The sequence below is a fragment of the Aythya ferina genome (genome assembly GCF_964211825.1).
Source record: "Aythya ferina genome assembly, chromosome: 28".
NCBI classification, from domain to species: Eukaryota; Metazoa; Chordata; class Aves; order Anseriformes; family Anatidae; genus Aythya; species Aythya ferina.
Genome location: NC_140325.1, coordinates 1,096,156 through 1,116,819, shown reverse-complemented (window position 1 = coordinate 1,116,819; position 20,664 = coordinate 1,096,156). Strand labels below are relative to the sequence as shown.

The 20,664-nt window shown below is 61.7% G+C and overlaps 1 protein-coding gene across 2 annotated transcripts in view; it reads left to right on the top strand.

The window, feature by feature from the left end:
* Positions 1–20,664, top strand: part of LRP1 (LDL receptor related protein 1) — an 89,097-nt gene that overhangs the window by 42,647 nt on the left and 25,786 nt on the right. For both annotated transcript variants that reach the window (XM_084499868.1, XM_084499869.1), the window contains exons 7-37: positions 1,101–1,263; positions 2,585–2,807; positions 3,102–3,291; positions 5,113–5,256; positions 5,467–5,703; positions 6,301–6,481; positions 6,928–7,150; positions 7,400–7,589; positions 8,015–8,140; positions 8,736–8,876; positions 9,004–9,129; positions 9,365–9,481; positions 9,584–9,664; positions 11,787–11,954; positions 12,330–12,512; positions 12,683–12,883; positions 12,964–13,209; positions 13,768–13,965; positions 14,438–14,642; positions 14,751–14,915; positions 15,357–15,601; positions 15,718–15,849; positions 15,972–16,199; positions 16,337–16,511; positions 17,141–17,235; positions 17,345–17,494; positions 17,762–17,902; positions 18,027–18,155; positions 19,436–19,567; positions 19,823–19,957; positions 20,034–20,163. In XM_084499868.1, coding sequence (XP_084355994.1) covers positions 1,101–1,263; positions 2,585–2,807; positions 3,102–3,291; positions 5,113–5,256; positions 5,467–5,703; positions 6,301–6,481; positions 6,928–7,150; positions 7,400–7,589; positions 8,015–8,140; positions 8,736–8,876; positions 9,004–9,129; positions 9,365–9,481; positions 9,584–9,664; positions 11,787–11,954; positions 12,330–12,512; positions 12,683–12,883; positions 12,964–13,209; positions 13,768–13,965; positions 14,438–14,642; positions 14,751–14,915; positions 15,357–15,601; positions 15,718–15,849; positions 15,972–16,199; positions 16,337–16,511; positions 17,141–17,235; positions 17,345–17,494; positions 17,762–17,902; positions 18,027–18,155; positions 19,436–19,567; positions 19,823–19,957; positions 20,034–20,163 — 5,200 coding nt within the window. The remainder of the gene's footprint in view (positions 1–1,100; positions 1,264–2,584; positions 2,808–3,101; positions 3,292–5,112; positions 5,257–5,466; positions 5,704–6,300; positions 6,482–6,927; positions 7,151–7,399; positions 7,590–8,014; positions 8,141–8,735; positions 8,877–9,003; positions 9,130–9,364; positions 9,482–9,583; positions 9,665–11,786; positions 11,955–12,329; positions 12,513–12,682; positions 12,884–12,963; positions 13,210–13,767; positions 13,966–14,437; positions 14,643–14,750; positions 14,916–15,356; positions 15,602–15,717; positions 15,850–15,971; positions 16,200–16,336; positions 16,512–17,140; positions 17,236–17,344; positions 17,495–17,761; positions 17,903–18,026; positions 18,156–19,435; positions 19,568–19,822; positions 19,958–20,033; positions 20,164–20,664) is intronic.

Genomic DNA, 20,664 nt, shown 5'->3' with positions numbered 1-20,664 from the left:
CAAAACGTCCTGGCTTGATTCATGTTTTCCCTCCCTCTGCGCTCTGGAGCTTCTGCACTAGTTAATAATTCAGCAGTGTCTGGCCCTGCTCCTCTGGGGCTGTCTGGGTCCCAGCGCCGCGGGGCAGTCGCGGCGCAGGGCCGCGGACACCTCAGCCCTGGCCCTGCTCTGCCTTGCAGGTGGCCAGGGACAGCAGCACGGTGTTGCTGGTCGGGGCAAGTGGCCCTGGGGTCCTCTCCAGCCAAAAGCACTGGGGGACAAAGCCCCCACTTTCCCCAGAGTACCCGGGAGCTGCAGCTCTCGCTCTGTCTGTGGGACAGGGCCAGCAGGGAAGGGGAGCCGAGCAGCGTGCAGCAGCACCCTGCTTACAGGCAAAGAATTTGGGTGCATCAGGTTTATCCGATTTAACAGGCTTTTGCTGGTTTAATTAAATACTTAAACTCGGCGTGCCAAATGCCATCACTCACCTGCTCCAGGGCTCGGGGCGACTTTGCAATGCCGGATTACCGCTGCCTGCTCCTCACCTGAGCAGGGCCTTACCTGCTGCTGCTCTTGGTCTTGACGCTGCAGTTTGTGCTCTTCTTCCTGCTGTGCTAGTTGATTCTGCTGCCTTCATCCTCGGGAGGACCTTTCCCTGCTGCCTGGCCAGCATTCCTGCAGGGATCCCTGTGCAGCCGCATGCTGCATCGCTGGTAGCGCAGACGCTGGCAGCAGCAGTGCTGCCCTGTGGTGGCAGGTCCCCAGGAGGGACAGCGGGTGCAGTGGAGGGGACAGGTTGCCGCACTGATCCAAGACTTCACGGTGGAGCAGACCCTTCCCCTTCCAGGTGCAGCCTGGGCCAGTGGGCACAGCCTGGGCAACAGTGAGCCCGAGGGGGCTGCTCTCAGCTCTGCTGCTGCCATGCAGGGTGAGCAGGGCCAGGGCCCTGGTGTGCTCACAGCTTCTTCGTGCCTCACGTGTGCTCACTCCTCAGCTATATCCATGCTTGAGATGCCTGCTGGGCTGGGAGGTGATCAGGGAGCCTGCCAGGGCTCTTCCTGGGCTTCTTCTCCCTCCCTGTCTCCCTAACCTCTCTTTGCCTCTCTTCTCCCATGGCCCAGATGTGGAGCAGATGGCTATCGACTGGCTGACGGGCAACTTCTACTTTGTGGATGACATCGACGACAGGATCTTTGTCTGCAACAAGAACGGAGTCACTTGCGTCACGCTGCTGGACCTGGAGCTGTACAACCCCAAAGGGATAGCGCTAGACCCAGCGATGGGGTAAGAGCTGCTTGCCGGCTGGGAGGGTCGGTGTTGCTGCAGCCCTGCAGAGGTGGAGCAAGCTGGGGGGGACGAGCTCCCATGCCGTCCGGTGGGCAGCAGGGGTGCCGCTGAAGAAGCAACTCACCCCCATGAGGGTCCCTCCGGGCTTTAGCTCTGCCTGAATTCAGCATTTCCCTTGGCTGAGATCAGGGCTGTGTGCTGTAGGATGGCTGTGACAGCAGTTTTAAGCAGCCCACTAGTAGCAGCTGGATTTGGAGAGGGTTTAGTCCTTAGAAGGGGTCAGAGCAGCCTGTCTGCTCGGCTGACACTGCACAGGGGACAGTGCTGGACAGGTGCAGCACTGGGGGATGTCAGCATCTAACCTGAGTCTTGTAATTAACTGTCCTTGGTGAGCAAGTGTGTTGTCCTTGCCTCTGGGGCTGCTGGCATCTCCTGTCACCATGCCTGCGTCCAGAAGCCCCTCTGCAGGGCACCTCTGCTCCACCTGCCCAGGGCAGTGGGCTTGGCTTCGCTCGCTCCAACAGGACGTCCCCGGTAGGGATGTGCCTGGTGGCCACACTCAGGACGAGCCACCACTTCCAGCTCATGGCTGAGTGATCCCAGCTGTTCCTGGCTTTCGGGAACCGAGCTGTGTCAGATGCTTGCCTGGACTGAGCGGCTCCCTTGGGTCTCTTTATGCGGGGTGCTGCAGTCAGGGAGCATCACTCTCACAGCTGCCTTTGCAAAATCTGTGTGGGGAGGCTGCGATGCCGAATCACCGGAGAGGCTCAGGGTGTGCATGGCAGCTGCTGAAATGCTGCTCTCGGGTGCACGACGCCCAAGTAGATGAGCTGGGTTGTGTTTTAACACGTCAGCTGGTGGAGGGCCCTGGACTTCATCCTGGTGACTCCAGGAGGTCTCAGTTCAAGCACCGGCTGCCTGTCTCAGCATCTCTGCCCAGGTTGCTGCAGCTCCTCAGAGCTCCTAGGGCTGCCACGCCTGGCAGCTGTTGGCAGCAGCCATGTGAGGGGTGCTCGGTGTCTGCTGAGCCAGGCACAGGCTCGCCTGCATTGCCCCAGTGCTTGCCTGTGCCCAAATGTGCCTGCATGAACACAAAGGTGCAGCAGTGGATAGGACGCGTGCTTGGGGAGTCGTGCTTGCACGTGTGGATGGCTGGGAGCCTGTGTGCATGGTCCCGTGAGCGTGCAAACCTATGTTCGAATGCAAGCCCACATCTGCAAGTGTGGACGCGTGCTGTCTGCATGTCTGCATCCTCTCTTTCTCTGGACTGGAGGTGGCATCCAGGCTCTGAGCTCCCCTCTCTGCCTTCCTCATGCAGCAAGGTGTTCTTCACGGACTACGGGCAGATCCCCAAGGTGGAGCGCTGCGACATGGATGGGCAGAACCGCACCAAGCTGGTGGACAGCAAGATCGTCTTCCCCCACGGCATCACCTTGGACTTGGTGAACCGGCTCGTGTACTGGGCTGACGCCTACCTGGACTACATCGAGGTGGTGGACTACGAAGGCAAGAACAGACATACCATCATCCAGGGCATCCTGGTGAGTGGGGCCAGAGGCAGGTTGGGACTGGGGGCTTTACTGCAGAGTGTGCTGGAGGGACACCTGAGCTTAGCCTGCCAGGAGCAGTGGTTCATGAGCTTTGCCTGCTCATTTCAGCAAATAAAAGCTGTGAGCAGCAGGTCCTGCACTACCTGACTGCCAAGCCCCATCCCCTGCCCTAAAGGCGGCGGGGAGTGAGAGCCATAGGGCAGGAATTCAGGGGCTTCAAATACCTTGGAGCCAGGTTCTTGCATCTCCTAAATTCCTCATGGGTGTCTGCATGGTGCCTTCCAGATCGAACACCTCTACGGGCTGACCGTCTTTGAGAACTACCTCTATGCCACCAACTCAGACAACGCCAATGCCCAGCAGAAAACCAGCGTCATCCGGGTCAACCGCTTCAACAGCACCGAGTACCAGGTGGTGACGAGGGTGGACAAGGGAGGAGCACTGCACATCTACCACCAGCGGCGGCAGCCCACAGGTGGGAGCCCCGACCTGGGAAAAGCAGCTTCTTGGACCCTGAAAGGCACCAAAGGGGGAGAAATGGGATGCAGAGGCCCCTGGTTGAGCCGTGGCCTCTCTGGTACAACAAGTGGGGTCACCATCCCTCTCCCTGGGCAGAAGGGGTGTTCAGGTGTCAGCGGTGGCTGCGTTGGAGCAGTTTCCCATGGCACAGCGCTGCCTCTGTGTGTGGCTGCTGTGCTGGGGGCTGGTGTGAGGCTGTGGGGGTGTTCTGGGGACAAGCTGCACCTCCTTAATTTCCGATGGGGCAGATTCACTTCCCCAAGCTAGAAACTCATTTCTGCTGCGCCCAGTTAGCTTGATGTCCAGCTCCCATGCCCATGCTGGATCAAAATCCCCAGCCGTGAGCCCTGGACACGCCTGGCCCTTATGGGTGCCGCTGCTCCATGAGAGCGAGCAGTCCACGCCTCGCTGCATAGGGGAGACAGCAGGATGGAGAGGGGCTGGCTCAGAGCAGCCCCCGCTCTTCCTACTGCCCTCTCCAGGAGCAAAGCCTTGCCACAGAGCAGGTGTCCTGGCTCACAACTCGATGTAAGCCCGTCCCCTTCCCACATCTGAGGGGAGCCCGGGAGCTGCGCTCCCACTTGTGCCTCGTTCACTTGACCGCATTTCCTTGCCGCACAGGTTGGCGGGGCGGCTCTTCCTCCAGGCTTGCCCCTTCCTGGGAACCCGGGCTCAGGGGCTGCATCAGCCCTGCAGGCTGGGCTGGGCTCCGGCACTGCTGGGGAGGCTGCTGGAGCTGCCTGCATGGGCAGAGCGCTGGGTAGGCTGCGGCGCACCAGGATGGGGACAGGGAGCTCACGATCAGCAGCTCCGCAGGGGCGGAGGCAGCGGCTGCCGGGCACGGCCGTGGTCTGCGGAGACGTGTGAAGCTGCTGCCTGCAGCAGCCTCCTGGGCGAGGGCAGAGCCTGGGGCTCCTGCTCCGGAGGCAGCAGCGCTGGGCCGAGTGCCTCTGGGCTGCCACCCGCCCTGGGGTGCCCCCCACCACCACCATCTCCTCCCCGAGCTAGAAATGAGAGCTGTCCCCAAGGGCTGGCCGGGCGGCGCGGTGTGATTGATTGATCACGTCGCGCTAGAGAGCAAAGGGAAATGGGAGCAGATGCAGCATCTTGAAATATTAATGGCTGCCTTCTCCAGTGCTGCGTGCTTTCTGTCCCCGCTGGTGCGTTCACCCTTTGACGGGGCATTGTGCTCCTGGACACCAGGAGATTGCAGGGGAGTTAAAAGGCTTTGGTGCTGCAGACATCACCCCCTCCCCTGCTCACATCCTTCCCCATTTGTCTGCTCCACCCCCAGCACCTTCCTGTAGTTAAATCAATTTACATGTTTAAAATCCTCTTAGTGTCTGCAGCCTGCTTGGCATTTTCCAGAATATAAAACTAATCAGGAGATTTCTGCACGGGGAATGGGTGTGCTTTGGGAGGTTCTGGGCCAGGCGCGTGCTGTCCCTGGCCCTGGGGCCCCATGGGGACATGTCCCACCAGCAGCCCATGCAGCTGGAAGGCTCAATGCTGGCAGGGGCAGCACAGAGGCAGTGTGGCCCAGCAGTTACAGCAGTGTGCTGGGACACGGGGTGCTGCTTTCTGCTCCTCCCTGATCCAGATTCTGGGGCAGGCCCTTTCCTGTCTCTGCCCTGTGCCATGCTCAGCTCCTGGCTGCGAGGGGGCTCCCCAAGCCCAGAGCCACCAGACAAGGACAAGGCTGTCCTTGTGCTGCTTTGATGGTCTCCAAGACGGTAAATGCACCCCTGAACCCATCCACTGCTCTCTCTCCATGTAGTGAGGAGCCATGCCTGTGAGCCGGACCAGTTTGGCAAGCCGGGGGGCTGCTCAGATATCTGCCTGCTGGGGAACAGCCACAAGACTCGCACCTGCCGGTGCCGCTCCGGGTTCAGCCTGGGTAGTGACGGGAAGTCCTGCAAAAGTGAGTCCTGCCCTGCGCCGGAGAGCCGCGAAGGAAGGGGGAGAGGAGGGCAAGCGGCTGCCCCACGCTGCTCGAGGGAGGGACCGGGTGGGCAGGGGGCACGCAGGGCCCAGAGCGAGCAGAGCTTTTTGATTCCTTCCCCCCTGGCTGCTCGCCCCTGCCCTGCCAGGTTGGGCTGGTGGTGATGGTGCTGCCCCCCTGTCTCTGCAGAGCCCGAGCACGAGTTGTTCCTGGTGTACGGGAAGGGGCGTCCCGGCATCATCCGCGGGATGGACATGGGGGCCAAGGTGCCGGATGAGCACATGATCCCCATCGAGAACCTCATGAACCCCCGAGCACTGGACTTCCACGCTGAGACCGGTTTCATCTATTTCGCCGACACCACCAGCTACCTCATCGGGCGCCAGAAGATCGATGGCACGGAGCGAGAAACCATCCTGAAGGACGGTGCGTGGCCGAGGGGCACAGCCTGCACCCTCACCGGTGTGTGACCAGGCTCTGGGAGCTGGCAGCAGCTGCCGTTAGTGCATCTTCTCACACAATGGCAGTGCTTTTGTCTGCTCACCTGCATATTTGAGCCTTAAAACTAAGGTTTGGAGCTGTTTGGGTTTGTCTGCAGGCTGATATTGAGAGCATGGGCTCCAGCAGCAGTGTGTGAGGGACTCCTGGGCTGTGGCTCATGCCAGGCACAGACATCCCCTGCCCCCCCAGACCCACCCTCACCCCTTCCAAGGCAAAGATGAGGAAGGGGTGGAGGATCCTCAGCGCAGGTCCCTAGGGCTGATCTCTCCCACTTTGCCCAATGAATTCCTTTTTCGGCAAACAGACCAAGGATGCTCCTGAATTCACCTTTCCTCAGCCCGGTTCCCTTGGCTCCAGCACCTCTGGAGGAGCTGCGTGCCCTGGGCAGGGGGCTGTGTTGTCCCCTGTTGGTGTGAGCTGGAGTCGGGCAGTGATGAGTGCATTGTTCATTTTATGGGGCCATCGCTTCCACTCCTTGTCTTCCTGCTGTTGCCTAACTCATGCTCCTGCTTTTCCCCAAAGGCATCCACAATGTGGAAGGGATCGCTGTGGACTGGATGGGGAACAATCTGTACTGGACTGACGATGGCCCCAAGAAGACCATCAGCGTGGCTCGGCTGGAGAAGGCCGCCCAGACGCGGAAGACGCTGATAGAGGGGAAGATGACGCACCCCCGAGCGATCGTGGTGGACCCCCTGAATGGGTGCGTGGGCAGGCAGGGCTTGCGGGGGGCAGATGGCCACGGCGGGGAGGACCCCCTGGATCTGCAGCTCTGCACACTCGCGGTGTGTCCCTGAGCCCACGGGTGCTTGTGGTTGCTCCCAAGCTGTGACAACGGGGCCACGCAGGGCAGGAGCTCCTGGAGCAGCGATGGCAACAGCTCCTCCAGCCCAGAGGCTGCTCTGGCCACAGGGGACCAGGAGCTCTCCTGCTTACCCACCTCTCCCAGCTGCCCCATTCCTTCTTCCCCATCTCCCATCCCTTCTCTTGCCATCTCTTTCACAACTGGGTCTCCTCTGGTGTGCTGCCAGTAGCAGCAGCATTGCTGTGGGTGGGAGGCCACTGAGCTGCTGTGTTGGGCTGGGGTCTGTGTGGCCGTAAGCATGGGGGAGGTCTCTGGCATCGGTTACAGCTTAGCATCTGTTGCAGGTGGATGTACTGGACAGACTGGGAGGAGGATCCCAAGGACAGCAAGAGGGGCAAGATCGAGCGAGCCTGGATGGATGGTTCTAACCGCAACATCTTCATCACCTCCAAGACCGTCCTGTGGCCCAACGGGCTCAGCCTGGACATCCCGGCCAAGATCCTCTACTGGGTGGATGCTTTCTACGACCGCATCGAGATGGTCTACCTCAATGGCACAGAGCGGAAGGCAAGTGGAGGCCCCACAGGCTCTTGGTCGCTGATTTCCTTGGGGCAGGGGATGTGGGCAGTCCAGCTTCATCTGGCTGTGTTTGCTGCGGGTCTGCTCAGCAGGAGGCTGGTTGCATTCAGCCGTGCTCGCCTGCTGCCTGTCCCATCCTCTGCCCTTTCTCTGCCCCGTCCCTTCTGTCCCACCCTGCGGGGCTGCCCCGAGCATCCTACCAGCTGATGACAAGTCTCTGCCTCCCTGCACATGCAGATCGTGTATGAGGGACCTGAGCTGAACCATGCCTTCGGGCTGTGCCACTACAGCAGCTTCCTCTTCTGGACCGAGTACCGCAGCGGCAGCATCTACCGGCTGGACCAGGCCTCCAAAGTGGTCAGCCTGCTCCGGAACGAGCGCCCACCCATCTTCGAGATCCGGATGTACGATGCGCAGCAGCAGCAAGGTGCTGGAGCCGCCTCTGCCTGGCTCCGGGGGGCCCTGCAGTGAACAAGGGGTCTGGAAGAGGAATGGGACTGGAACAGGGCCTGAGGAAGTGCCCCATCCAAATTGCCTCCCACCTCCTTTTGCTTCCTCATGGTCATGTCCCTGGCACCCCATCTTTCTGTAAACACAGTGATTGCTCTTCTCATGCCCTTCCCTCCTTTCCTCTCCTCTTTCTTCCCTCCCTCCCTCCCAGGCCTCCTGTCTGGCTCAGCCAGGCTTTGCATCCCGTGAGGGTCCCCAGTGCCTTGTGCGGCCAGATGAATTGGGGTGTCCATCTGGGTTCCAGCTGTGGGGGGTCCTGGGGATCTGGGTCAGCAGAGTCACCTGAATGAAGTCCCTCTCTGCTGGCCCAGGCAGCTGCTCACCCCAGCCTTGCCTCCGCAGTGGGCTCCAACAAGTGCCGCGTGAACAACGGAGGCTGCAGCAGCTTGTGCCTGGCCACCCCCCGGGGCCGTCAGTGTGCCTGTGCCGAGGACCAGATCCTGGGAGTGGACTCTGTCACCTGCCAGGGTAGGGCTGCCCGAGGGCCTGGCTCCCGCTGGGGCATCCCCTTCCTGGAGGGGTGGATGGGGACGTGGGGTCTGCAGCTCCGTGCGGTGGGGACTGGATCGAGAAGGTGGATCAGGAGGAGCCTGCGGGCGAGTGGTGCTACCTGCTCGTGGTCCTCCTCTTGTAGCATGGCACTAGGACAGCAGCCTCCCCCAGGAAGCACGTGGAAGCCCCTGGTGGGGATTGCTGCACAGAGGTCGGGCAGCGGTGTCTGTTGGGTGGGTTTGCTCTGCTGCGAGCTTGGAGCAGAGCCAGGCTCACGATGGGGAGCCTGGGCTGGGCTTTGCCAGCTCAAGTGAGCAGGGAGAAGCTCTGCTAACAGCACGCCCGTGCCTGCAGGCTCACCCAGGGTTGTCCCCCTCCATCAGGCTGCGTCCTGTTGTTGTGTGCTCCGGGGCCAGTGCTCGTGGGCACAAGTGTTTCTGGAAGCTCCTGGGGCTGTGGGGCAGTCATGCAGGCAGTATGGGGATGCAGGACTGTCCCCACTGCCCCATCCCCCTACACTTCAGCCAGTCACTTGATTAAAATCCTCTCCCCCTTTGCTTTTCCCTTCCAGCCAACCCATCCTACATCCCCCCTCCGCAGTGCCAGCCTGGGGAATTTGCCTGCAAGAACAACCGCTGCATCCAGGAGCGCTGGAAATGCGATGGGGACAACGACTGCCTGGACAACAGCGATGAAGCCCCCGAGCTCTGCCGTGCGTAGCCGCCTCCTGCGTGGTGGGAGAGCGCAGTCTGTCTCAGATTTTTTCCTCCACAAGACGTGGAGGAGGAGCGGGGCTGGGAGGGAGCAGGGCAGGTCCTGAGCACGTGTCTCCCTTGCAGACCAGCACACGTGCCCCTCAGACCGCTTCAAGTGCAAGAACAACCGCTGCATCCCCAACCGCTGGCTCTGCGATGGTGACAATGACTGTGGGAACAATGAGGACGAGTCCAACTCCACCTGCTCGGGTGAGGAGCCTGGCAGATCCTCAAGGAGCAGGGGCAGAGCCAAGCCTTTGCTGTTCCCCTTGCACTGTGGGGCTGAGGTTTTAGAGCCACATGCGGGGCTCTCTGCTGCCCACCTTGCAGAGGGTTTGGCGGCTGTGCCTTGCGGGAGACCCTCTGGAGTTTGTTCCCCACCTTTCGCCCAGCACCCCAAGGCACTGCCAGCTGTTATAGCTCTGTCCATCTCGCCCTGTACCAGCTCGGACCTGCTCTCCCAACCAGTTCTCCTGTGCCAGTGGGCGCTGCATTCCCATCTCCTGGACTTGTGACCTGGACGATGACTGCGGGGACCGCTCCGATGAGTCTGCTTCGTGTGGTGAGCTGGGGAAGGAAGCACAGGTCCCTCTGGGAAGGCCACAGGGCTGGGCGCGAGCAAGGGCGTCTGATCATGCTCATCATGCCTCTCCCTCCTCCGCAGCCTACCCGACCTGCTTCCCCTTGACGCAGTTCACCTGCAACAATGGGCGCTGCATAAACATCAACTGGCGCTGTGACAATGGTAAGGACCGGGCACCCGAGCTGGGAAAGGGGCGAGATCAGACGCAGGGGTGCCAGCCTGGCCGTGGCGCTGTTCGGCTAGCCTCTGACTGCAGGGGCCGCTCCCCAGCCTGCTGCTAACCACCAGAGCCCTGGCTGCGAGGGAGGAGGTGTTAGCTGCAGCCGTGAGTGAGTCCTGCAGCACCGGGACCCGCGTCTCCTTGGCTGCCCCTGGGGGAATGGGTGTTGCAGGAGCAGCCTGGCAGGGATCACTTCAGCAGGCCTTGGCACTCATTGTGGGGTGCCCTAAACTCTGTGCCCCGCTGCTCCAGGCCTGTGCTGGCGGCAGGGCTGAGCTGGGTCCCACAGCCCCAGGAAGGCACAAGAGGTCTCCCAGGAAGCTCAGGTCTGCCCTTGCTTCTGGGGCCAGGGCTAGGAGAAAGGGTTTGCCCCAAGGCCGCCCTCCTTCCCCACAGGTTTAGTTTGATCTTCCTAACAGCTCTGCATTGTTAGGTTTAATTAGTGGCTTCAGAGAGGCATGTTTAGAACTGCGGAGTGCACTTACAGGGGGTTAGCGGGGAGCCGCAGGATGCGAGCAAGCCTCTCCCTGGGTCCTCATGAGCAGGTGGCCTCGTCCCCCGGGTCAGCCACTCCCACGAAGGGGCCACGGGTTTCCCGGAATCCACAAGTGCTTGCAGTCAGCAGCTTGCAAAAGCGACGGCCTTGGCACGGAGCACCGCTGGGCAGCAGAGCTGAGAGCCGGCCTCGGCCAGGTGCCATGCACCCACAGGGCAGGAGCTGCAGTGACAAGGGGGCTGCTCCCAGGCCCCCTGCACCTTCTGCTGCTTCTGATCTGCCCTCGCCAGCAGCCCGGCGTGCCTGCGCAGCATCTGTGTGTCCCTTTCCGTGTCGGTGTTCCCGTCCGGTGTCTCTGTGCTGCTCTCTGTGCGTGTGCCGTGTCGTGTTGTTTTGTTTGTCATTGTGCCCACTCTCCTGTCTTGGTTGGTTCTGTGTTTCAGAAAAAGATTGTGGGGATGGCTCTGACGAAAAGAACTGTCCAAAGCCTACCGGTTAGTGCATAGATCAACATGCACCAGACCCCAACCTGGTCCCAATGCAGCCCCCCAAACCTGCCCCCTCCGGAGTGCTGCCAGCCCCCTGGGGCTGGTTCTGCAGACGGTGGCAGCGGCCCTTGCACTCCAGCAGAGGGAAAGTGGATGGTGGGCAGGGTGCCTCCTGGCTCACCCCGCTCAGTGGGTTGGGAACTCCTGCTAGAGGGAGCCCAGAGAGGTCAGGGTCTGGAGCTGCAGGAGCTGGGCTGCCTGGCAAAGCCACAACGCAGCCCCCGGGGCCATCGTTCCCATGTGGGGCAGCATGGGCTGAGCACCCTGTCCAGGGGGAGGCAAAGACCCTCTGCTGAGCTCAGGTGGGCATCTGCCACAGAGCAGAGCCCCCTGGTACTTCCAGAGCCCCCCAGTACTGCCAACAAGCTGGGCCAGCCCATGCCCCCACTCTGGTGGCCCTGGCAGCCCAGGCAGTTCAGGGCAGGGCATCAGGGCCACATTGCCAGTGTGACAGCAGTGTCAGGATGAATCTCCCACCTGCCCCTCAGCTGGGATTCCTTGCAGGCAAGCTGACATCCCACAATTGGCAGTACCAGCCCCGTTTCCCCACGGGTGCACCCTGTATGGGGGTGCTCCACTCCCCACACTCCCCCCAGGCTCCGCTCCCCACTCTGGAGCGGAGCGGCCCCCGTTGGCGCTGGGTTCCCTCCCAGCCTCCCCAGGTACATGGCTGATCTATGCAGTTTCTGTGTTTCATTTTCTTTGTGAGCTGCTGGTGCTGTGGCTGCGCCTGGTGAGCATGTTGGGGGGGCCAGGGGGTGGCTGGAGGACGGGCGGGCACCGGGGGCTCTCCATTCAGATCCTGCAACCAGTGCCGGAAGGGCTGCCCATCGCCCTGCGTCTGTCTGTCTGTCTGTCTGTCTGTCGGCGTGCTCTGTCTGAGCCCTGCTGTTCCCCGCTTCCCCCAGCCGCCTCCTCTAGCGGGGGTCTCTGCCTTTCTCCCCTCGCTGTGCCTCCGCCAGCCCTCCCCCGGGGGTCCGGGTGCTCGCTGAGCCCCTTTCCCCTCCCTTCTCTCTGCAGACAACGACTGCGGGGACAACAGCGACGAGGCAGGCTGCAGCCACTCCTGCTCCAGCAACCAGTTCAAGTGCAACAGCGGGCGCTGCATCCCCGTGCACTGGACGTGCGATGGGGACAACGACTGTGGGGACTACAGTGATGAAACTCATGCCAACTGCACCAACCAGGGTGAGCCCCCCTGGCCACGATGGGGCTGGGCTGCACCTTTGCTGTTGGCCTGCTGTGGCCCCGTGTCCCTGCTTTGGTGGATGCAGGCAGGACTGCCCCTTTCCCGGCTGTACCTGGGGAAAGGGGAGGTGGGGAAAGATGTCCCACGGCACCAGCTCTGCTGTCCTTGTGCCTGGAGAGCCCTGGGCACAGCCCCCTGCTCCCCAGTAGGGAACCCTGCAGCTTCTGCCCCCCGCTGGGTGCCCACAAACCCCTCCCGCACCCCTGGGTGCCCCCATTGCTGCCGAGTGGCTGGCCCCGCTCCTGCGCCCCAAGCCCTCCTGGTTCCCAATTCCTCTGGGCGAAGGCAGTGAGTGGGGCATTGCCTCCCACCAGCCACACGCCCGCCCGGGGGCTGCCACACTGACGAGTTCCAGTGCCGGCTGGACGGGCTCTGCATCCCCATGCGCTGGCGCTGCGACGGCGACACGGACTGCATGGACTCCAGCGACGAGAAGAACTGCGAGGGGGTCACCCACGTCTGCGACCCCAACGTAAAGTTTGGCTGCAAGGATTCAGGTGAGAGGGCAACTGCAGAGCTTCTGCTGAACGCAGCAGGAGCTGGGGCCCCCTCTGGGCTTGGTGACACTGAGGACAGGGGAGACAGAGTGGTGCCAACCGTAGGGACTGCGGGCACCTTGAAATGCTGCCTCCCCCATGTCTGATCGTTGCTTTTCTTGCTTTGCCAGCCCGCTGCATCAGCAAGGCCTGGGTGTGTGATGGGGACAGCGACTGTGAGGACAACTCGGACGAGGAGAACTGTGAGTCGCTGGTGTGCAAACCTCCCTCGCACACCTGTGCCAACAACACCTCCATCTGCCTGCCCCCCGAGAAGCTCTGCGATGGGTCCGACGACTGCGGAGATGGCTCCGACGAGGGCGAGCTCTGCGGTGAGCTGGGGCTGGGATGCGGGGGCTTCCCCAGCTGGGAGCGGGGACAAGGACCTAACAAGCGTGTCCTCTCCCCACAGACCAGTGCTCCTTGAACAATGGTGGCTGCAGCCACAACTGCACCGTGGCCCCTGGTGAGGGCATCGTGTGCTCCTGTCCCCTGGGGATGGAGCTGGGCGCAGACAACAAGACCTGCCAGATCCAGAGTTACTGCGCCAAGCACCTCAAGTGCAGCCAGAAGTGTGAGCAGGACAAGTACAATGTCAAGTGCTCCTGCTACGAGGGCTGGATGCTGGAGCCTGATGGCGAGAGCTGCCGCAGTCTCGGTGGGTGCTGGTGGGATCAGGTACAGGCGGGCTGCAGGGGCTCACAGGCTTGTCCCCCCCACCCCTGCTCACGCGGGGCTGGTCCTGGGGGATCTGTGCAGCTCTGGCTGTGTGCCCAGGGGATTTTAAGTAGGGAATTTACGTGTGCCCTTGCTGGCCTTGTTCGTGCAGTGCTCACCCAGGAGCTGGGGGGATAGGAGGGGTTAGTGGCACAAGAAAGCTCTGTTCTGGTGCCTGGGGAGATCAGCACAGCGGGGGGGGGTGGGGAGATCGTCCCAAGCTCGAGGAAGCGAGGGAAAAGGGGGGTGAGAGCCTGTGTGAGGCTGGGGTCAGCATGTGGTGGCTCTGGTTTGTGCTGGGGGTCTGTGGTGGGCTGAACAGGGCTGTGGGGAGGAGTGCATGGGGGCAACTTTGGCTGGGTCAGCCAGGGGCTGCAGGTGGTCCCACAGCAGGCACCGGGGCTGGGGACAGCTTCTGCCTGCAGGTGTGGGGATCGTTGGTCCCACTCAGTTCCTGACTTGTCCATGTCCCGTTCTGAGCCTGCCCTGTTCTCCCCAGACCCCTTCAAGCCATTCATTATATTCTCCAACCGCCACGAGATCCGCCGCATTGACCTGCACCGGGGTGACTACAGCGTCCTGGTCCCTGGGCTGCGCAACACCATCGCCCTGGACTTCCACCTCAACCAGAGCTCGCTGTACTGGACTGATGTGGTGGAGGACAAGATCTACAGGGGAAAGCTGCTTGAGAATGGGGGTGTGTAGCCCTTGGGGGCGTACAGCGTGCTTGCATGGGCTGGGTGGGTGGAAGGAGAAGCAGGCGTGCGTTTCTGGGGTAGGCTCCCAGTGGTGCAGCTGTGGGAGCCCCCAGCCCTTGTAACAATCCCTTTCTGCTCTCCAAAGCCACTCATTATGTAGGAGTCAATTAGCATTCCCAACGCTTCCCTAGCAGTAATTACAGCCCAGCACAAAGCCCGGGCCCCCACCCTGTTCGTGCTTTCTGATGGTGCTGTGAGGATTCCTGGTGGGGATGGCAGCCAGAGCCCAGCCTATGGACCATGGGTGTGGAGCTGAGCCCCGGGGGTTCAGGGCCAGCTGGGGGAAGATGTAGATGTCAGCTGTGTCCCCCACTATCAGCCCTGGTTGAGCTGAGGGGGGACCTGCTCAGGACGAGGGAGGGCTGGGGAGGAGGCCCCCAGCCTCAGCCCTCCTGGTGCTGTTCCCTGTAGCGCTGACCAGCTTCGAGGTGGTGATCCAGTACGGGCTGGCCACCCCCGAGGGCCTGGCTGTGGACTGGATCGCTGGCAATATCTACTGGGTGGAGAGCAACCTGGACCAGATTGAGGTGGCCAAGCTGGATGGCACCATGCGGACCACGCTGCTGGCTGGGGACATCGAGCATCCTCGTGCCATCGCCCTGGACCCCCGCTATGGGTAAGGCAGGAGGGGACATTGGGCAGCTCACCCCACCTCTCGCTGGGGAGGCAGAGCTCGGTGCTCCCACATCCCCACGCTGACCGTCCCCACTCGGTGTCCCCCCAGGATCCTCTTCTGGACAGACTGGGACGCCAGCCTGCCCCGCATCGAGGCTGCCTCCATGAGCGGTGCGGGCCGGCGCACCATCCACAAGGAGACAGGCTCGGGGGGCTGGCCCAACGGACTCACCGTGGACTACCTGGAGAAGCGCATCCTCTGGATCGATGCCAGGTCAGACCAGGACACCCGTGTCCAGCCGCCTCAGCTCTGCCCTGGCTCCCAAAGGCTTCTCTGCCTCTGTCCCCTCCCTGTCCCCTCCGTGTCCCTGTCCCCTCCACATCCCTCCCGGCTCTGGCAGCTTCCCAATGGTTTCTGTGTTGTTCTGCCATTTGGCTTCTGGGCTCGGAGCAAAAGCCTTTGCTCTGTGGGGTCTGCTCATGTCTGTGACATTTTCCAGCCTTTGCTCTGGGTTTCCTGCACTGCAGGGGCTGCAGTCCCTGGTGTAACTCGGTGGTTGTCCTCCTCTGCAGCATTATGCAGAGCAGAGAAGGAGGCTGCTTAGATTCCGTGGATTGTGGCTGTTCCATTAAAAACCTGGGCCTGGGGACCCTTGCCCAGCTGTCTGCCAGGTCTCACGCCTTGTCCCCCCCTCCCTGTCTCTGCTGGGCACAGGTCAGATGCCATCTACTCAGCCCTGTACGATGGGACAGGGCACATCGAGGTGCTGCGGGGACATGAGTACCTGTCGCACCCCTTTGCCGTCACCCTCTATGGGGGCGAGGTCTACTGGACCGACTGGCGCACCAACACGCTGGCCAAGGCCAACAAATGGACAGGACACAACGTCACGGTGGTGCAGAGGACCAACACGCAGCCGTTCGACCTGCAGGTGTACCACCCCTCCCGGCAGCCCCTGGGTGAGGCCTGGCAGGGGAGCGGCAGCGGTGCTATGGCCAAGGAGCTCTGCGGGGAGACCCTCGCGAATGGCGGCCCTGGTGGCACGGACACTGCTGACTTTTTGTCCCTTTCGCAGCTCCTAACCCCTGTGAAGCCAACGGGGGCAAAGGGCCCTGCTCCCACCTCTGCCTCATCAACTACAACCGTACACTGTCCTGTGCCTGCCCTCACCTCATGAAGCTGGACAAGGACAACGTGACCTGCTACGGTAGGGATGTGCCCAGGACTCCCAGCGGGGTCTGGGTGGGAGCAGGACATGCCAGTGCTTTGGACCAGCTGTGCAGAGCAGACTGAGGTCCCACCACAGCCCCATCTCGCTTCTTTCCCCAGAGTTTAAGAAGTTCCTGCTGTACGCACGGCAGATGGAGATCCGGGGTGTGGACATTGACAACCCCTACTACAACTACATCATCTCCTTCACGGTGCCTGACATCGATAACGTCACGGTGGTGGACTATGATGCCCTGGAGCAGCGCATTTACTGGTCTGATGTGCGCACCCAGACCATCAAGAGAGCCTTCATCAATGGCACTGGCGTGGAGACTGTTGTCTCAGCAGGTGGGCATGGGAGATCGCTGCCCTGCGCAGCTGCTCTGGAGGCTTTGGGTCCATGAAACCGGCCTTCCTCTTCAGCCTGAGCACTGTCCCATCCCCATTCTCACAACTAACCTGTCTCCCTTCCTGTTGTCTTTCAGACCTGCCCAACGCTCATGGCCTCTCTGTGGATTGGGTTTCCAGAAACCTCTTCTGGACCAGCTACGATGCCAACAAAAAGCAAATCAACGTCGCCCGTCTGGATGGCTCCTTCAAGAACGCAGTGATCCAGGGGCTGGACAAGCCCCACTGCCTGGTGGTTCACCCCCTCAGAGGGTAGGTCTCACCCCACAGCGGTGGTGGGGAGCACTGGGTGGTGGCATGCAGCGCCAGCAGCCCGGGGTTTTAGCTGAGAATGTCAAAGGACAGGGTGTACGTGCAGGCACACGTGTGAGTGCGCCTGACAGTGCACGTGCATGGTGTGGAGGAGAGAACAGGTTGTGCTTCGTGTGTGTCAGTGCGTGTAGGAGGTGTGAGAGGAGGAGATGGGGCTGCAGCTTAGGAGGTGTGCGTCTGCCGGGGTGTGGGAAGGAGCGGGCTACACTCCAGTACACACAAGTGTGTGTAGGAGAGCCGACGTGAGGAACAGGCAGTGGATACATGTGCACCTGTGTGTGTGTGCTAGTCTGGGCGTGCACGAGAGAGTACTGGTTGCAGCACTGTGCTCCGTGCCAGGCTTTGCAGGGCTGGGCTGTGTGTGTGACCCGGCTCCATCCCAGGCACGGCACCAGGGACAAGGCCATCAGCCTGCCTGAGCTCCTGGGAGTCCGGCGAGCACACTGGGGTGGTGGGTGCTGGTGGGGCTGGGTTGGGGAGGCTGGGAGAGTGGAGTTCTTAGTGGACAGAGGTGTGGGCCGTCTCTTTGGGCTCGACCCAGCACGCTTACTGTTCCCTCCCTGCTGTAGGAAACTCTACTGGACAGATGGGGACAACATCAGCGTGGCCAACATGGATGGCAGCAACCGCACGCTGCTCTTCACCAACCAGAAGGGGCCCGTTGGTACGGATGTCTCACGGCCCTGCATGCACCCCCTCTGCTCTGCATCATCCTCCCGGACAGCCACAGTCCTTTCGTGTCTTTTTGACGCCGAGGCTCCCTTGCTTTCCAGGCCTGGCCATTGACTACCCAGAGAGCAAGCTGTATTGGATCAGCTCTGGCAACGGCACCATCAACAGATGCAACCTGGATGGCAGCAACCTGGAGGTGATCGAGTCTGTGAAGAGTCAGCTGAGCAAGGCGACCGCGCTGGCCATCATGGGTGAGAGCTGGCAGCATGTTAGGGTGGTTCACGAAGCCCTTGCCCGTTCTCCTGGCCCTGCCCGAGCACAGGCTGTGTGCTGCCACCTCCAGCAGCTGCGGAGGGGCTGCAGCTCCATTAAAGGCTGGGCTCAGCCCCCTCCTTCCATGCCATCACATGTAAATCTGCGTAGAGTCACGGCTCTGCCCTGCTAGGGGAAGAGCTCTTCTGCTTGGGAAGGAGGGGACGAGGACAGCTGCTGCATCTTCCTGCCTCCCCTCCTCCCAGGGGACAAGCTGTGGTGGGCTGACCAGGCCTCGGAGAGGATGGGCACCTGCAACAAGAAGGATGGGACGGAGGTGACTGTGCTGCGCAACAGCACCACGTTGGTGATGCACATGAAGGTGTACGACGAGAGCATCCAGCAGGGTGAGCGCATGTTCCTGGTGGAGAGCCCACGGTGCTGGGGATAGGCTCAGAGCCCCCGTGTCTCAGCACTGGCCACTGCACCCAGCCCCACACCAGCCCTTACCCTTCTTTCTCTCCGTGATAGCCGGGACCAACCCCTGCAGCATGAATAACGGCGACTGCTCGCAGCTTTGCCTCCCCACTTCGGAGACCTCCCGGTCCTGCATGTGCACTGCTGGCTATAGTCTGAAAAGTGGACAGCAGTCCTGTGAAGGTGAGCACACCCGTCCCATCCCTGTGTCCCTCCTTGGAGCAGAGCCCCTGTGGCTCTACCAGCACGTCACAGGGCCGAGCTGCTCACAGGACAGGCACCGAGGCTCATGTGCTGCATGAGGGGTGATAAAACACCTCATCCAGCACCAGCTGCGAGGTGGGAGCTGAAGCAGAAGCTCTCAAAGGGGAGATGAAATGCTTGCTGTTGGTGCTGGGGTTGGGTCACTGAAGTCGCCGGGCTGCCCAGTCCCAATCCTCAGCCCCACTGCAGTCCCCCCCCCGGTGCAGTCTCCCTGCCCCGACGGGAGCAAACGGCTTCTCCCAGTTGCTTCCTGCAGCGCTTGCCCTGCAGTTCCCAAATCTCTGCCCAATTTGCCACTGTCACTTTCAGGAGGAAAGAGCCCCCCCTGCGCCCTGTTTGCTGCCAGGGCCTCTCAAAGGCTGTTTGTGTGCAAAATGTTCTTGGTCTTTTTGAACGGGGCTGGCGAAGTTGCCGCACCATCTGGGTCAGGGCAGGGACTGCATAACAAACGCTGCCCTGACCCAAATGCGGCACAGAGCCTTTGCCAGCGCTCAGCTGGAGGCGGCTCTGGGAGGAGTCCTGGCTGCACTTGTGCCAACGCTGTCCCGCAACGGGTCAGCACCCCATAAAGAGGCTTTGGTGGGGATCAGCAACCCTTAAATAGGCCCCTCCTGAACTTGCAGCCTCCAAGTAGCTGCTAGGCAGGACCTTGCTGGGTCAGAGCCCTGTTCAGAGTGAAGCCGGGAAGGGCTTTGCTGCTGTTTCCCTTCTCCTGCCCAGCAGTCCCGAGCCTCGTTTCTGGCTACATCAATTCTCGGTTCTTTCCTGCAGTATTTTCAATCCCTTCCCCTGCCTGTTGTGTTGGTGAGAACCATCCCATCCCGGTCAGGGGAGGATAGCCTTTTCCTCCATAAGTTCATCCTGCTCAGTCCCCTCTCAGGCAGAGACCCAAGCATCCCTCCATCATGCGTAACCAGGGCGCTGCAGAGCTCTTGTAGCACGCCCGAGCTGCAGCAACGTGTGCAGGTGCTTGGTGTCCAGCAGTGCTGCTCCGCTGGTCCGTCTGCTGTCCTGGGCCATCTGCCCGGGATGGGGATGCCAGGCACTGCCGTAGTGCCAGGGTGGAGCCCTTGCACCGGCCCTGCTGGGTGTTTGCTCCTCCGTGGTGCTGCAGTCGTGTGGTTTTCCATGAGCTGTGGCTGCCCCTTGAAGGACTGTGTCTGTTGGTGGGACGTTCACTGTCCCTGTCTCTGTTGCAGGTGTTGGCTCCTTCCTCCTGTATTCGGTCCACGAGGGGATCCGTGGCATTCCCCTGGACCCCAACGACAAGTCGGATGCCCTCGTGCCTGTGTCGGGGACCTCACTGGCTGTGGGGATTGACTTCCACGCAGGTGACGTGTGATCTGAAAGTGGGACACTGGGGCTTGCCTCTGCTGTGGGGGCCAACCAAGGACTTGAGAGGTTGGGGCAGGGCAGGAGGGTGGTCGCCAGGTGCCAGTATGGCAGCACCTGCCCCAGAGCATGTCCTGGGGGGGCTCAGGTCCCCATGCTGGAGCTGTGGGGTGCAGCTCAGCCCAGGTCTGTGCTGTCCTTGGGCAGTCCCAAGGCGGTCGCTGATAGGAGACCTTCCACCTGGCCCCCCTCAGAGAATGACACCATATACTGGGTGGACATGGGGCTGAGCACCATCAGCCGAGCCAAGAGGGACCAGACGTGGCGGGAGGACGTAGTCACCAATGGCATCGGCCGCGTCGAGGGCATCGCTGTGGACTGGATCGCAGGTGAGGGGGGTGGGCAGGCAGGGAGGGAGTGGTGGGGGAGCGGGAGGCATGAGGTGCTCACTGACCCTTTCTGCAGGAAACATCTACTGGACAGACCAGGGTTTCGACGTCATTGAGGTGGCCAGGCTGAACGGGTCCTTCCGCTACGTGGTGATCTCCCAGGGGCTGGACAAGCCGCGGGCCATCACGGTCCACCCGGAGAAGGGGTGAGGGACTGCGCAAAGCCGCCTGGAGGGGGCTGCTGGGGAGGGCTGGGGACGTGCTGGGACCCCTGCCACTCCTCCTGAGACACCTTGGGGGTTTGCATGCAGCAGAGAACCAGGACTCATGGGTCTCCTGCCTTGCGCCGCACCAAGGAGATACAAATCCCTCAGGTCTCCCTGCCCCTTCAGCAACGTGCTGAGCTTGCTTCCTAGCAGCACCCCTTGACCTCGTGGGTGCCAGGCACCTCAGAAAACATGAGTGGAGCCTCCCCAGGATGGCTCTGGCTTTGGGCAGTGTCGCTGAGAGAGGAGAGGGAAGGGGAAGGACGGAGAACAGTGCCTTAAGTGCCTGGCACGCGGGGCTGGTTCCTGGGCTGCATCCAGCCATAATGCAGCGCTCCTTCCCCAGCACAGTGCGGGCAGTGAGTCCTTGGTGTCCAGGAGGCTGGCTGGTCACCAGGGGACTGTGTTTAGGCCCTGGCATGGAGGAGGGAGGGAGAGAGG